Here is a 14,940-nt window from a genome sequence, read left to right as displayed (position 1 = left end):
CTAACACTAGCCAACAACATCTTGACCACCACAGGACAGTTAGGTTCACGAAAAACAAAATGCGCTGCTTCATCACAAGGAGTGATGATATCTCATAAAATACCTTTTTGGTGTAAATTCAATGATTCAAATAAAGCACAAAATCTCATAAAAAACCTGGCTATATACTCCCTAAATAACTTCAGAAGAAAGCAAGCATTAAATCTGATGCTGCCAGATCATGATCATGCACCAACAATGGCATGAATATTCAACTTCCTTTACTGCAGGACGCAACGTTTTCAGGATGCAGATTACTAGCAAAATATTGCGGCGGTTATCATGGGGTACAAAGGGAGCTTATGGTTGTGAAATAGGTAGTGTGTAGTAAGCATTCGCTGCGTTCTGGTGCCTAAAGCGGTGATTAGATGTTGTAGCCTGGGCAGTTCAAACTCCTGTGTCTTTCCTCCATGGATAAAGAGGAGGGGAACTAAAAACCGATACGTGTGGCATCCCAGAGCTAACATCAGGTAAAAATGGAATGACAACCGTGGAACACAATCCTTTTACAACCCAAAATGAAGTAATCAATCCAAAACGGACGGAGCTCTTCAATATCACATGGTTTCCGCTATGTCTAAACGATCGTGTTGTAAAAAGTTGAATCGAAGATTTCAATGCAATGTATAGAGACATCTCTAATACAAGATTTGGGTTGATCAATAATTTATATCCGAACAATTTTTCCATATTGCTCCAGTGCATTTTATTCACAATCTGAGCCTTTAGGTTTTTTCAGTAACTCTTTGCAAATACCAATTTTGTGAAAATCTAACATACCGTTCTTGCGTAGCACCAATTTTCTCGATACAGGACAGCCCAAAATGCGATCCTTTTCCGCTTCTCTGCTCAGATCAATACACGCAGCCTGGCACGCGTATGGCAGGGCCTCGACTTCAAATCTGACCCACTCCGTGAAAATGAGTCTTATGTCGCCAGAGCCACTCTTTGAGTTTTAATTTGTATTGGAAAGTGCAAATTTAGTTTTTGCTTTGATATATCACTCAGTTTGGCATCCGGATGACAGTGGATACTCCATGGTGAAAAATGCTGTGGGTTCCTATTGGTTTACGCTGTGCAAAATTGTTATAAAGGACTTTTAACTCCAAGGTGGCCCTTGCGACGTAAGACTCGTTTTCACAGAGTTGATGACAAAGGACATTACAATGAAACCATTTTTCAGATTCAGAGGAAACTGTTGAGGAGCGATTTGCATGCATGCCAAGTTTGCAAAAATGGATCCACCGTTCGGCTGTGAGATGATCCCATTTTTAGGACCAAACTGTTGGCAATCAGCCCATCTGGTTTACAATACCCCTGTTTCAAAAGCCATGATGAAAATTATACGACTTTCCATTGTTCTGATGGCATCTGCGTCGTGTAGGACAGCATTAACGAGGTGAGTGTTGCACCTCAAGCATTTGGATGAAATGAAATAGATGATGCATAATGTAAGTCACCTAATATGAACAGCAGTAGCAATATTATACCTCTACATGTCATTTGCCTTTTGTCTAACAGTAACACACTGCGTAAACTATTGTCATTTTTCACAAGTCGACCACATTGAATTGACAATGGAGTTTGTTTTTTTAATTTTCGCACCTGACAATAAATATATGAAAGTACTGAAATAAAACTTCATTACAAATTAATGTCACTTAGGCTGATGAAGAATTAAAATTGAGATTATTATATCTACATGTTTTAAGTCACATTTTAATTAATGAAAAATGAAAGAGAGTTGTGGGACGCGAATAAGTCTGGCACGTTCCACCATCATTTAACCAGTTACAATGAGTAAGATAGACTCTGGCAACAAAATTAAACCAGCTTCCCCGTGAATAAGGTCTATCGTTCTTTACGGATCAACTCAAAACGTAGACTAACACCCAACACTCCGAGTCGAGGGAGAATGCACGCCTTACATGTACACCCATGGCAAGGGCGTCATCACTTCTGTGCACTGGCTGATCCGCATGCTACCAGGTCTTCAGCTTGAGTTTGCAACTCGGCAAACAGGTTTTGAGGAGGGACTGACCTGTCGAACGCAAAACCCAATCCATCAGCGTCCGCGCGTATGCAGCGGCACACAAACTAATTAAAGGCAGGGAATCGAGCCCTCTGTATCTCTCGTCCCACGGGATCAGCAAGGTGTCAACCCGTCCAGAACCAATGAAAATAAATTCGGATGTAATTTCGTTCTAGCGAGGAGAGGAGGGAGCTTTACGGAAGGGGAGAGAATTTCGCCCCGGGTGTCCCAAGACAATCAGAAGGAGTGGGGATGAAAACAGCACCAAAGCCACTCAGCTCCATCGACATTTGGTCATTGTTGGCGATCGTGGACTGCAGAGTGTCCCTTTGTGAATAAAATTTCTTACACAGAAAAAAAAAAGGATTTTGGCTATTTGGAATATTGGACACAATATTCTAGATTCTGGGGGTCTGTGTTGACTTTTAAAGGCAGGTTTAAAATCATATTCAGCTGCGAAATCTTAAAATAGTCGAAGACTACCCACTTTTTTGGTATTATAAATGGGACGAAAGTAAATGAAATGGTTTTGTCACCAAACTTTACATCATATTTTAAGCTGATTAATAAATAGTTACAAGAATGTTTCTGATTTGATTTGAAAAAAACGTAACTAGATGGAACGAAGAGATAGTCTTTTGGGGCTGTGAAAAAGACTTGGAAAGAATATTCCACAAAACGTAGTGTAATCAGTTAAAATTATAATTCATATGTCGGCCTTGGTGGGATTTCGAGCCCCTCACAATGGTGGAAAGCGAGAAAAATACCACAGCGCTGACCTGACTCCCCTTGAATGTTCGTGCTGGCCAGAGCTCCAACAAGAAAACAAAACGGAAAGTTAAAGTTAGCGATAGAACTTCTGTGAAAAAAAACTTGGTCACCTTTTTAATAATAGCCCCAGGCTTGTAGCTGTTATTCATGCACAGTACGATATCACCCACACTTGATTGGAGACGTCTTTTTTATGCGACTTGGCGTTTCACATACCCTCCTAAAATCCATCACTCGCAGATAATAATCTTCAGACAAAAGCAGTGATAATCCGCAACACTGGAATTGTCACGGGGTATAAAAATTTACGGAGCGTGGCCTCCGCCTGGGGAGCCATGTTATAAATCAATCAATTTTTTCGTCTGTTAGTTGTAGGTCACTGTCATGATTAAAAATGGCTTCCTCGCTCCAGTGGTGCGTGCGCATGCGTGCCTACTCATTCAAATTGCCCCGTTGTCGCGCGTAGTAAGGTTAGCGCGTCAAATCTGCATGTACTGGGTTCCCCATGAGTAGTTTTTCAGTAAACACGGTACGAGTACATCTTGTGGAATCGGTTTTCAACCTCTGCATAAGAACACCTGGCAACTAAAGAACATAGGTTGGGCCAGAGTAAAAACAACTTGACATTTGACGTCATCATCACGTCGTGCGGTTTTTTCAGGCACCAACCATATGAACACAATTCTTAACAATGAAATCAACAACTTCGTATGAGTTTGGAATTTTATTATTCTCAATTATCTCTGCATACTACAGTTGCTTTGTTGAGAAAATTATGAATTTATAAAGTTTAAGTTTCGAGCAAGAAACCATTTTCGTTGTTGTTTGGTTTGGTTTTAAAGGCGCTTTTAGCCACTCAGGCTATTCGTTTATTCATAACCTTTAATAATCAGGATCACATTATAGAGTTAGGAAGAAGGTCCAGTTTTAGAGGCAGGAGGAAACCGGAATACCCGGAGTAAGCCGGTGAGAGCGAGTATGAACTGGAAACCAAATGCACTTGGAGCCTGGGCCAAGCCAGGACTCGAACCCAGGCCTCATTGGTGCAAAGCGAGGAAAGAACCGCTATGCTAACCCACTCCCCCATTTTCCCCGACATGGGTAGTAAAAAGTATAAGCTTTCATTACTCTGTTAGACAACCTAAAGTCATTGAAAAACCGAAAAGCAAAATGATGCAGTGATTAGCCTAATTGCTAAGATGACACCCATCAATTCTGTCATTTCATTGGATACACTATCAGCATGTTGCTTATCTTAAGTCGCCAAAGTGACATGGTAAGAATTGGGCTTTGTGAAATATGCACACTGTGTGAAATAATATTTGTCGACACTGATCAGGTCTTCACCGATATCGCCACCTGTGGCAGTTCATCCACCTCATGTTCTTTGCATTCATTTTACACTGAAATTCCCTAGCCGGGCAGTAAAGGTGTTAGTCTTTTGGAAACATTTGACTCCCATCTTAAGCCCAGCATGCCCTAAATTCCATTAAAACAATGGTCATGTAAAATTAATCAGTTAAACCACAGGCCACTTCCTGCGGCATGATAGAGCTCATGTTGAGTTCCACATGGCTCATCCAGGGACAGGCATAAGACACACAGACATCTTAAAAGCCACTAGTCCTCAGGGAAGTCGCATGCCAAATTTGATGCTTTTATCCGCCGTGTAACCGGTAATTTCACTACGCCACCTGACTAGCAAGAGTAGACAGCAAAACTGTAAAAAGTCAAATTAGTGTCCCAGATTCATATAGGACATCAGCGGACTTGTGTTGGCCTACATAGACAAAGAAGGAGTTTGTTCAGTACCACAGTGTTTACATTCTAACCAAAGACCGAAAACGTGTAAAGGACTCTGACTACAAGAATTCCAGAGGTCGTGGATTCCAGTCACTCTACAGGCTATCATTAATACAGTTTGAGCGTTACAGATCAATAGACGCACAAGTTTTCGATTAGCTAAGATTATTTGACAATATTGTCTAATTTACACGCCAGCACGCAGCGTACCATATCTTATCTTAGTTGCGGTATAAATATACCCAAACGTCACAATTCTCGATCATACACACCTCATCTATATTTAGATAAGCAGCGCTGGTTAAACGTCATGACACGGGTGTTCAGGCGTTGCAATTCCTTGAAAATATCGCATCCTTCTCTGCAATGTTTTACTTAAAAGGGAAGGTATTTCCGGTAGAAAAAAAGTGTTAAGAATGCAACAATAAAGGTAACATTCTTGCAAAAAATGTGTTTCCAGAAGAGCCATTTTGGTTGTTTTTCTTCAATCTACTTTTACAATCATTTGCAAAACAGGTGTCAGCATTAGGAAAAAACGATCATTTTTTTCAGCGCAGCAAAACAGTTCTTGTCATTTCTTAAGTGTGTGACATAGGATCAGTAATTGGATACAGTATGCATTCTAATGAAAATAAAATTGTTTCTTTGTTGTGCAGGCATTTTTTTTAAACTTAATTCGTCGGCTGTTCTTTTTCTTATCTACCTACACTATTGCCAAACAACTTGCAATAATTTGATACATATTATGAGGCAAAAAGTACACATAGTCCGCGTGAGCCAATTTTCCTTTGTCGCTTCTAATTTGTAAGGCTGCTAATTTCCTCCTAAATTTGAAGTGCTTGAGTGATTATTATCACAACACTAATTAGCCCTGCCGGTTTGTCAACCCGTAATTGGGCGGTAGAGGTTCGTGCGCAGTAGCGCAACCCACGTGTAGGTGGCGCGTGTAGGCATATCTTGCGGAGAAAAGCGCATTCATTGGACCGTTTCGACGCGCTAACCCCTCTCGTACGTTAGCGGTGTGGGATCGTTGGCGGTTAATGTGGGTTACTGTGTTTACTGTGCGTTACTCTCGCGTTCTTGGCAATTCTTGTAAGGATAAGTGCGTCCGTGGAGAGAGACCATACCCAGCGGGATTTTGAGGAGGAAGAATAGGGGAAATCGTGACTTGCCTGACCGGATACGGAGAGAATATAAGGGAGTGACGTTCCACCAGTTGACAAGAGTCACTTTTGTAACGACAGCACAGTACCGAGCACTGCAATACAGGTAAGAATAACGTGATGGCATCTTTTATCATTTTTCTGAAACTCATTCACTTGATAGTGTATCCATCTTATCGAGTATCACTAAATCGGGTCTTTCAGTATAACAGACATAGATATGTTATGTTTTCTCAAAAATGTTTCTCCCATGTGTTTTGAAGAGGCAAAACCGAGAGCAGAAATGTAACTGGGTTATATTTTGCAAGGGGCACTTGGGGAGGACTCGTCTTCTGAAGGGGAACACCCAATGGGTTCGGTCGCAGTTAAAACAATGACCAAGGGGGACCATTGATATGATATTTTCCTTCTCTAATTTCTGAACGGGGGGCACAGACCTTATGCGTGCGGTGTACCCCCATGCCACCCTTAATGACGCCACAGGTAGTTTATGTTTACAAGGAGAGCTCTCAAACTATCCACTCCTTCACGCAATATGTTCGCCATTCAATTGAACAAGGCCTCTGCGGTATTGCAGATTAAACGTACGAATTTTAAACCCTTAAAATTTTTTATCCGCTCATACTTTCATTTGTTTTCATAAAAGGTTTGACAATTTTTGCGAGTCCCTTTTTGCAAGTGTTTTGGAATTTACGTTCGCCCATTACTAAAAAAAAATCTAGTTTTACCATATTTAAAACTGTGATTGTGAGAGATTTATACCCTAACTTTTACAGTTTACTACACTAGCGATTCCTCGGCAAATACGCTGCTGAGGACGAAGATTAAGCTGGAACTGAAAGGTGAATGTCTCGTAAATAAAATGAAAATAGCATGCCGGAATATTTCAATGAATAGGGCATTGCAACATTGGCCAATTTGGTTGGAGACACAACAATTTAACTACATGCCAAAGTGTTAATCAGCCCGAATTTACGGGGGGGGGAGCACTTGTGTTCAGGATTAGGAGGTTTTTGTGTGTTTCGTTTTGTTTGCCCTCTTTTTTGTTTGCGTTTTGTTTTTCCCTTGCCTTTTGTATTTAATTCTGCTTGTTTTGTTCCTTTTGGTTTTTGTATAGTTTTATTCTGATTTGTTTATTTTGCTTTTTGCTTTGTTTTATTTTTTGTATTTTTGGTTTTATTTGGGGGGTGTCGGACTTGTTTTTCAAACAGTCACGCTTCTACGCCCAGACATCCACCTACGGCAACGCAATTTAGATATTAAAACCGCTGGGAATGAGGGATGCAAAACATGATATGGGGGGGGGCATCAGCCCCGTAAAGTGGATTATCGAAATGATATGTCTTTACGGAACAAGCGATTGGAAAGAATTGCACTGCCAAGATCATTTCCGCGCTCACCGCTTAATTGGTTAAGGATATCAAATGATTAGCAATGCAATCTGCAACATCCTGGAAAAGGATTCCGACAGTGAATGTTGGTGGGGACAGTTATTTGATCGCTTCTGTTGATGTTTTCTTTGTCTCCTCCAGCCTTCTGTAATAGGCGTTTAGTGGAGATTTATAGACCTCTTTCGTTTCATTGGCAGGGCGAAAAAAAGAACGCTAAAGGATTAAAACAACTTAACAAAATCACTTTTTGTGCATGTCTAACCCTTCTTCGATGTATGGAAACTGCTTGATTCTTTTACAAATTTGATGTACCAGGCAAGATGTGGGATGGAAGGTTACCCCCCTTAGCTGTCCAAACCCTATACACAATCTAGACTATTGTTACCTAACACATCCCCCCTAGAAGTCTGTAAAGAATTCCTGAGATTCCGATCAAACAATGACCAACTCAAAGGTGGGAAGTTCTCTTTGTCCCATATTTTGCTTCAAATGCCCAAGCTTTTCAGGACAAAGTTAGTGTGATGTAAATCCAGGAACACATTTTTGAGTTTGCAGGTTTTATGTTCAAATTTGTTAACCCCAGTTTTGTTCTTTGAAACATATTTCAGAAAAGATTGATCGCATATTCATTGCCACATACATGAACGTAAGCAAGAATGATAACCGAGAGAAATTGAAGTTTTCGACAGTGAAGTAAAAGATAAATCTAGCAATAGTTGTGTGCAAATCACTGCAACATTGAGTCTCTGCGCTTCGAGCTACGTCACAGTTTTGCCATGAATATGCAAAGTCATATTACCATTAAAACCCCAAAGGCCCCAAAATTCTGGGGGAAAAATATCAAAACAATATTCGAACACGTGAATTACAAAGGAGCAATTGCAAGGATTTTAGTGAAGCATTTCTATTACGTGGTCATTTTAGTTATAAGATTAGATTTTTTGGTCATGGTATAAAACTGCACCTGTCAACTGTTTATTCAATTGATGGTAAATTAATATTAATGAAAATGAGAGCGCTGGTTTCGCCAGAGGAAGTTATATAATTGCATGCTAGTCTTTATAGCTTCTTCATCAAAATTATCCCGACAGAGACGTTGCTAATGCTGAATCCGAATTAACACACTCAGACTGAGAGAAAATTATTCGTCTGCGGAAGTGGCTTCAACCGTGAGCTAGTAGCTTTTATTATTTCACAAGCTTTTTTGAGCCACAGTCAAAACCCGCGCACATAGCCTAAAAATTAGCATCAGGGATAAGGTACCTCTCCCCGTCAAGTTCCTTGCACTCTAGCCCACTTTGGTTTTGGTTTTCGTGTTGTTGTTTTTGTTTATTTCTTTGTTTGTTTGTTCCCCTTTTGTGAGTTTCTTTCTTTTGTTTGCCCTACCTCGCTGTTTAGAAACATTCCCCAACCCGCTGTCAGGGCCCTCCGAAAAAGGGAAGGCCGAATGTTTACCGTTTCACCTCTAATGTTGCATCACTGAAACTTAATACATCTTGTCTGCTTCCCCTCCTAAACCAAAGAGAAGTCAGTGCATTGAGAACTCATCTCAATTTGTCTTCTGATCATCCAATGAGCAGTGGAGCGTTTGGTCCTGTGATGGAAGCTAGCCCCAAGGGATTCCACTTTTATTACATGATAATCAAAAGACGACCACGAGACGATCTGTGATGCGCGGGTTTCTGGGCCTATGAACGGGACATCTCATTTCAGATAACCAATTGATTTAGCGATGCAATTAAGACAAAACCGAACAGCATTAAAAATGAGTTTCAGACGGGGAGCCGGCCAGCCTGACTGGGAACGTGGGTGGATGCACACTCGGCGCATATGGTGTGAATCGTACCAGAGGAAAAGTTGGCACAGTGCTGCTTTCCTGGCCTTTGTTGGTCCTGGGTCAAAACCCTCCTAGCACTCCTTCGACTGCATTTGCAAATACCTACTCAACCACCTTAGTTTCTTTATGATTATCTCTGCCCCCCCCCAATCGTTTCCATTATTTCTCTCTCTCGAATGGATTCTTGGATGCACTGTTGTGGTTCAGTGATGATTTTTTTTTTTTTGCTTTGTAGAATCCTTTTTGATATTGATAACAATCTACAGCTTAAAGCACCGTTCTCAGAGATTCCGAACTTTGGTGCGGAAGAAACGTGTAGGGGCAATTGCCAAATCTTTCTCTTTAGACACATGCATTATATTTCGCTAACAAAAATGGGCGCTTCTAAAAATTGAAAACATAGACGACAACATTTTACTCTGAAAACAATTCTTGTAAAAAGAGCATTTAAAAACGATGAGTAGACCTATAGCAGATTTACGGTCCAACGCAATTTATTTTAACCTCCTTGGAAGTTGGATACATCTGAATTTTGTTAATTCTTTTTTTTTTTATCTTTCTTCAGACTAAGGCGGACGCAAATATAAATATTGATCATGTACCCACATTAAAACCTAAATTTCAAGTTGAAAAAAAGAATACTAAATGTCTGTTTAATATTTAGATATAAATGTAATTGACTGAAACGAAACTCTCTTCAGACTAGGGAAGATCTAAACACAAATATCGATCAGGAACCCACGGTAAAACCTGCATTTCAAGTTGAGCAATTAACTATCAAACGACTATTCATTATTTGCAAATAATTGACTAAAACAAGGCGGGAACATTACCCGCAGTTACATCACCAGAGTGACACATTCAAAGTGATATTTTGCTTTTCTGTTCGTACATTTTCAGAAAGTAACCATAATTGGCAAAATGGCGTCCAGATCACTCGTCATACTACTCGCCGTGGCCATGGTATTCTCGTTAGCAACCGCCTTCTACGATCCCCAGCTTGAGGACGACTTAGACTTTGAAGCTCTTGAGCGCGAGGTTGAAAAACGGGACGACGAGATGAATGAGGACCTCTTGCAGATGGACAAAAGATCGTACCCGAGTAAGTGAGAAACGTCCGCCTTAGCAATAAGATCAATTTTTGGTTTCAGAGGCGTCAATGTTTAATTCCATTGCGCTACTAAACATACATCATTCTATAAGTGGAGATTGCAAGCAGCATGTGCTGCATCCAAAGGTCACAGTCGAGCCTATTCTTCGAAATGATGGGGCAATAATGGAAATTTTGGCCGTTTAATTACCAACCAAAGAGGCCTGTATAGTCACGGAGACCAGAAAAGTTCGTGGAGTTCAATGGGGCTGAAATACTGCAGACTTGGCAAGAAAATGTCACATTCTCGCTCCAGCACGCAGGTTCTCTGAACGTGCAAAGGGTCACAATTGGGATTTCAGCACAATTTAGATGATTTATAGCGTAGCAGGGGGTAAGGAGATATTCACCGTAATTTTATGTGATGATATTCTGTTAGGGGAAAATATATCCGTCTTCAGTAGAAGCATCCCTCATCGGTTGAAAAGAGCCACGTTGATCTGTAATGTTCATTTCGTTGGTAGTGATGCTATCGTAATGCATGCATTTCATAGTCGTTTGTGAACCAGCGAAGTTTAGTTAAGACCAAAGGTGCGTCCGTTGCTAAGCAAATTGTGCCCTCTTGGTCCAGCTTGCGGCTCATAAGGTACATCCAAGAAGCCCTATAGCTAATTTAGTTCTTACTCTCGGCCGCCTGATGTTGACGTTTTATTTACAGTTTTCCTTTAAACACGGTAGTTTCATTAGTTATTAAAAAGATTAAAAGCGGTGGGGGAAAGACAAATAAACCTTAAACGTAAAACAAAATGTCAATCAATGCAAAGAAATTATAGTAAGACAACCTTCAATAACATGTGCGTGCACCCACAGGAATATACACTTAACAACACACTTTATGCGAATCTGTGAGGTAATGCATTCTGTCAACACGAACCTCATGAGATTGCATCCCATACGGTTCCATGGAGGGGAAGTCTGTAATGAAACCGCTACCTTCAAGACTATCTGATTTCAAAAAATCTGCAAGCCCAACAGACGTCAATGAAGTTATGTATAAAGTGCGCCTTCAAAACATCCGGAATTCACGTTTTTCATTTTATTCGATTGTGCCCTAAATCCCAATTGGAAAATCATTTGTCATAAATGCACCAAAACAATTAGTTTTATAGCATTATGAATGGATTGCTTTTACTTCTTCAAACATGCATGACCAGCCTGTCTGCAATTTCTGCGGTCATTTCTGTGGTTATATCCCTTCGAATATCGTTAATGGATTCAGCTTCTAACAAGCCACTACTGCACATGTACCATACTCATACAAAACTGTCTTCCTGCGGAAATGGGTTGCTCTTTAAATTACCTGCGTGCGCTGGTACGATTGTTTTTTTTTCTGTCTTTGCTTCACCATGACTCGCCCACCGCTGAAGACAAACTAGGACCGAACTGGCAAATTAATTTCTGTACTTCTCGTTGACAGATGACTGTGTAATGGGACACAGTGAAGACTTTGCACCCGAGACTGCCTCGTCAAAGCCGTACAGCGACAACTTGTTTGAAATATTCACAAAATAATTTCCCTTATAAAAAAAACATATGAAGCCACTTATAGCTGCAGGATTAAAGACCGAACTGCTCTCTGAATCATCGTCTTTGAAATGGAAATTTCATAAGCAAGTGACTTGATTATAATAAATTTGAAGTAACAATTAAACAGTTATTTTGTTTGGTCTTATGATGTTTTTGATTTATTCAATCCATAATCTTATAGTAACCAAAATGTAAAACACCTTTGAGAAACACAACATTTCGATTTTTGAATTATTGCCGACCGAAAACAATCCTGATTTGAGACACCCTCTTCAAGACTTTTTTTCATATGTAGACATTGATATCAAAAGACTTTCACAAACAGAACCAACAGTAAAGGAACTAGCCGTTTTATTCACAGTATAATTCCGGCGAAGTTCTCATTAAGTTGGTGTAGCTGGTTTAGAAATGAACGAAGACTTAATCTTTCTCGTTGTTTGCTTTCACTTTAATAGGATGCCGCCATTGGCTGACAAAGCAACTGTGTCGCTGCGACAACAGCTACGGCAGGTATGAGGAGGAGAGATACCACTGCATGTGTAAGTATTCGAAGGTCGAACCAAAGCACTTCTGAGGCAATGGATGTCCTCGAGTTTTGAAGACAAAGCTTAATTAAGTGGCGTCATCAAGTCCCATCTGTTGAAAAGGAGACTATTCCATTCAAATGCATTTCTTTAAAGCCAAATAATACCCCTCCAAAGAGAATAGGGCTTCTACCAAAGACAATGTCAACCTTTATGGCTTGATATACACGCGAGGGTTGAGAGGGTATGTGCAAAAATAGTGTCTGGTGCAAAACAAGCCCGATCTTGATGCACAACGGACGGACACCATGTGACAAGCTTCTGACCTATCAGAAGCTGGTATTCTAATGAGTGCAAACTTTCACACAGGATATAGTTATTAAGCATGGCATCGATCCTACCGTTTATCAATAATGAATATGAGCGATGCACCATCGCATGACTTATGATGGTAATATATTGCATGATAAATTACAGACCCAAACCTGCAAAATAAGTACTAAGCCGCCACATACCAGAATACTGCATCGTTGGTTTCAAGGAGGACTGTATGTCTCTCACCCACGTACTACTTGTACATAATAGTAATGGAAATTAAAATATAAAAACCGGGTAATACATCAAACGGAATTGTGTCTTTTCAATGCATTTGCAGAAAACATTAAGACTAATTTTGTTGCATCTGGTCACGTTAGGTAAAATACTGTAAACTACAATCTGTTAACTTGAACTTTGGCCAGTCAAAGGACAGATTGATCACTTTGATTTGTTATTGTTTTTTATTTCTGTCAGATGGTCAAAGAGGCAGCCAACGCGGCCCGTTCAGAGTTTAACCACCAACCAGATGAATTCCTCGCAATCCTCGAGAGACAACCACTCTGAAGGGTTGCGAACGAGCTGTGTGTCATTTGCAACTTCTGCCGTATTCGTATTCATCGTTTCACTATTTGTCATTGTTCAGCAAGCAGCACTCTGTTTCGTAATTATCCTGCAAAAGATGCAACCTTCTAAATTTTAAGGGTTAATGAGTATCAACCTGGTGTTGTTCCAAACCGGCTACGGGACCAAAATGCATTTTTTTACAAATTTGATTGTGGCTATGTGAAGGTGGAATAAGGAGGGCTTAAAAAGTAATATTGGTCTGTCTTGAGTGTTTGCCATTTTTTTAATATTGGGATATATTTAACCCCAAAAGAGCCGGGTCAGAATCCACCAGCTCCATCGTGACATTCTCCAACAACAATGTCTTACCGAATACTCACAATGCCTTGGGCCGAGAGACGTCAGGATGGGAGCTAAAGTGGGGACTTTACGAACATAATTAGTTTTAAACTTGAAACCAGCTTCAAACAGATCAGGTACTGGACATCTAAAATTCTGAGGGGGATCTGTCCCCTACCAGGGCAGTAAGATGGTCTTAAGGATAAACGGCTCTTTTAGGGTTCAAATAGGTACGAGTAACCCAAAGAACTAATTTCCGAGTCCTATTGCGTTGTTAAATTACTGAAGGAAGGGCATTGTTCACTGAAGCCAGAGGCCTCGGATATTGGAAAAGCGCCCCCAAGCGGTAACACAAAGGACGGGTATTTTGTAAGAGCGCGTTATTTTGTAGATGGCGAAAGCATTGTATTGGAGGAACAACAACAAACCGTAAGTGCAGGGGCTTGTTATAGAACCAAAACATAAACATTAATCAGTGATGGGAATGATTTTTATCTTAGATCATAAAGAAGTCTATTCAGAAACCTGTTTCATTGGTATTACTTCCGAAGCAGTATGGGCTTTAAGATGTAAGGCCATGTGCGAATGAAGTGGCTTCTATTCAGTCGGTCAATCATTTAGTCGGTCGATTAGTCCCTCAGTCGGTGGGTCTGGATTAATGCATGGTAAACGGCTTTAGCTGCTAGTAAGTGCCGTCCATTGGTGCATCTGTTTTTCATAACAAGCCGCAGCCTTTGCTTTCACACTCGGCCTAGCATTTAATATAACACCGTGTGTTTTATCTTTAGGACTAGTTTTCATGAGAATGAAAACAAACCGACATCTGGTTTTTCAGTGCGTAGGCGAACGGCATCAGTGTTGCCCTGAAGATGGAGTTTTTAGCGGCCTGTTCTTGACACGGGTTTCATGTTATCGCGCTCGAACAGCGGGAACACCATCCAAGAACACTATTCTCGGAACAAGATCACACACTAAGGCCTCTTCAGGGTTTTACAGGAACACACGGAAAAACTCGTGAGATTTTGATTGTCGACCAGCTGCAACAAGTAGAGAGATCACAGACAATGGGGAGTTTTGCAAAATTTTGCATGTTTTCCATAACACGGAAATGAATGTTCCTGTTTAAATAAAAAAGAATCCAGCCCATCCAAACATTAACTCTCGAATAACGTACATGGCCGCCGCCAAGTTGCATGCCACTACTTCCAGCAATAACCGGTTGTTTGTTGCCGGCGTTCGAGCTGTTCGTGAACATAACGAGAACTAGCCGCCTGAACTCGGCCAATGTGTCCTTAACCTCTCTCCTTTCACCGTTGAGGGAGTGCTGCATCATGGAGTCCATACCCACTTTACATGCACATTTTGTCATAGCTCGGTCTGTTTATTCATCTGCTTAACAACCACCTCTCCAAACGCATTTTATATCGTGAATTTTAAAGAAATAAATTGTCGAAAGGGATTTCCTGTGTGAATATTTGTCCT

The 14,940-nt window shown here is 40.6% G+C and overlaps 1 protein-coding gene across 2 annotated transcripts; it reads left to right on the top strand.

Moving 5' to 3' along the window:
- Window positions 1-5,691: 5,691 nt before the first annotated feature.
- LOC110976815 (uncharacterized) lies at window positions 5,692-14,917 on the top strand. 2 transcript variants are annotated; one of them, XM_022230424.2, is made up of 5 exons: window positions 5,692-5,914; window positions 6,585-6,650; window positions 9,937-10,138; window positions 12,169-12,252; window positions 13,030-14,917. In XM_022230424.2, exons 3-5 carry the CDS (start codon window positions 9,958-9,960, stop codon window positions 13,068-13,070), a joined length of 306 nt encoding a protein of 101 aa, XP_022086116.2. In that variant the 5' UTR covers window positions 5,692-5,914; window positions 6,585-6,650; window positions 9,937-9,957; the 3' UTR covers window positions 13,071-14,917. The 2 variants fall into 2 exon arrangements, with proteins under 2 accessions (XP_022086116.2, XP_022086115.2); XM_022230423.2 differs by lacking the exon at window positions 6,585-6,650 and having other exon boundaries at window positions 5,693-5,914.
- Window positions 14,918-14,940: the final 23 nt, after the last annotated feature.

The sequence above is a fragment of the Acanthaster planci genome, linkage group LG10, assembly GCF_054643075.1.
Source record: "Acanthaster planci isolate LZ-2023a linkage group LG10, COTS_SCS, whole genome shotgun sequence".
Lineage (NCBI taxonomy): Eukaryota > Metazoa > Echinodermata > Asteroidea > Valvatida > Acanthasteridae > Acanthaster > Acanthaster planci.
Note: the sequence above shows the minus strand (reverse complement) of the source record. Positions and strands in the feature narration are given on the sequence as shown.

Bases quoted from the DNA above. Each gene is read 5' to 3' on its own strand.
- LOC110976815 (XM_022230424.2), top strand. From the start codon at position 9,958: ATGGCGTCCAGATCACTCGTCATACTACTCGCCGTGGCCATGGTATTC. The intron at 10,139-12,168 runs GTAAGTGAGAAA...TCACTTTAATAG, and splicing joins GGACAAAAGATCGTACCCGA to GATGCCGCCATTGGCTGACA. The intron at 12,253-13,029 runs GTAAGTATTCGA...TATTTCTGTCAG, and splicing joins GGAGAGATACCACTGCATGT to ATGGTCAAAGAGGCAGCCAA.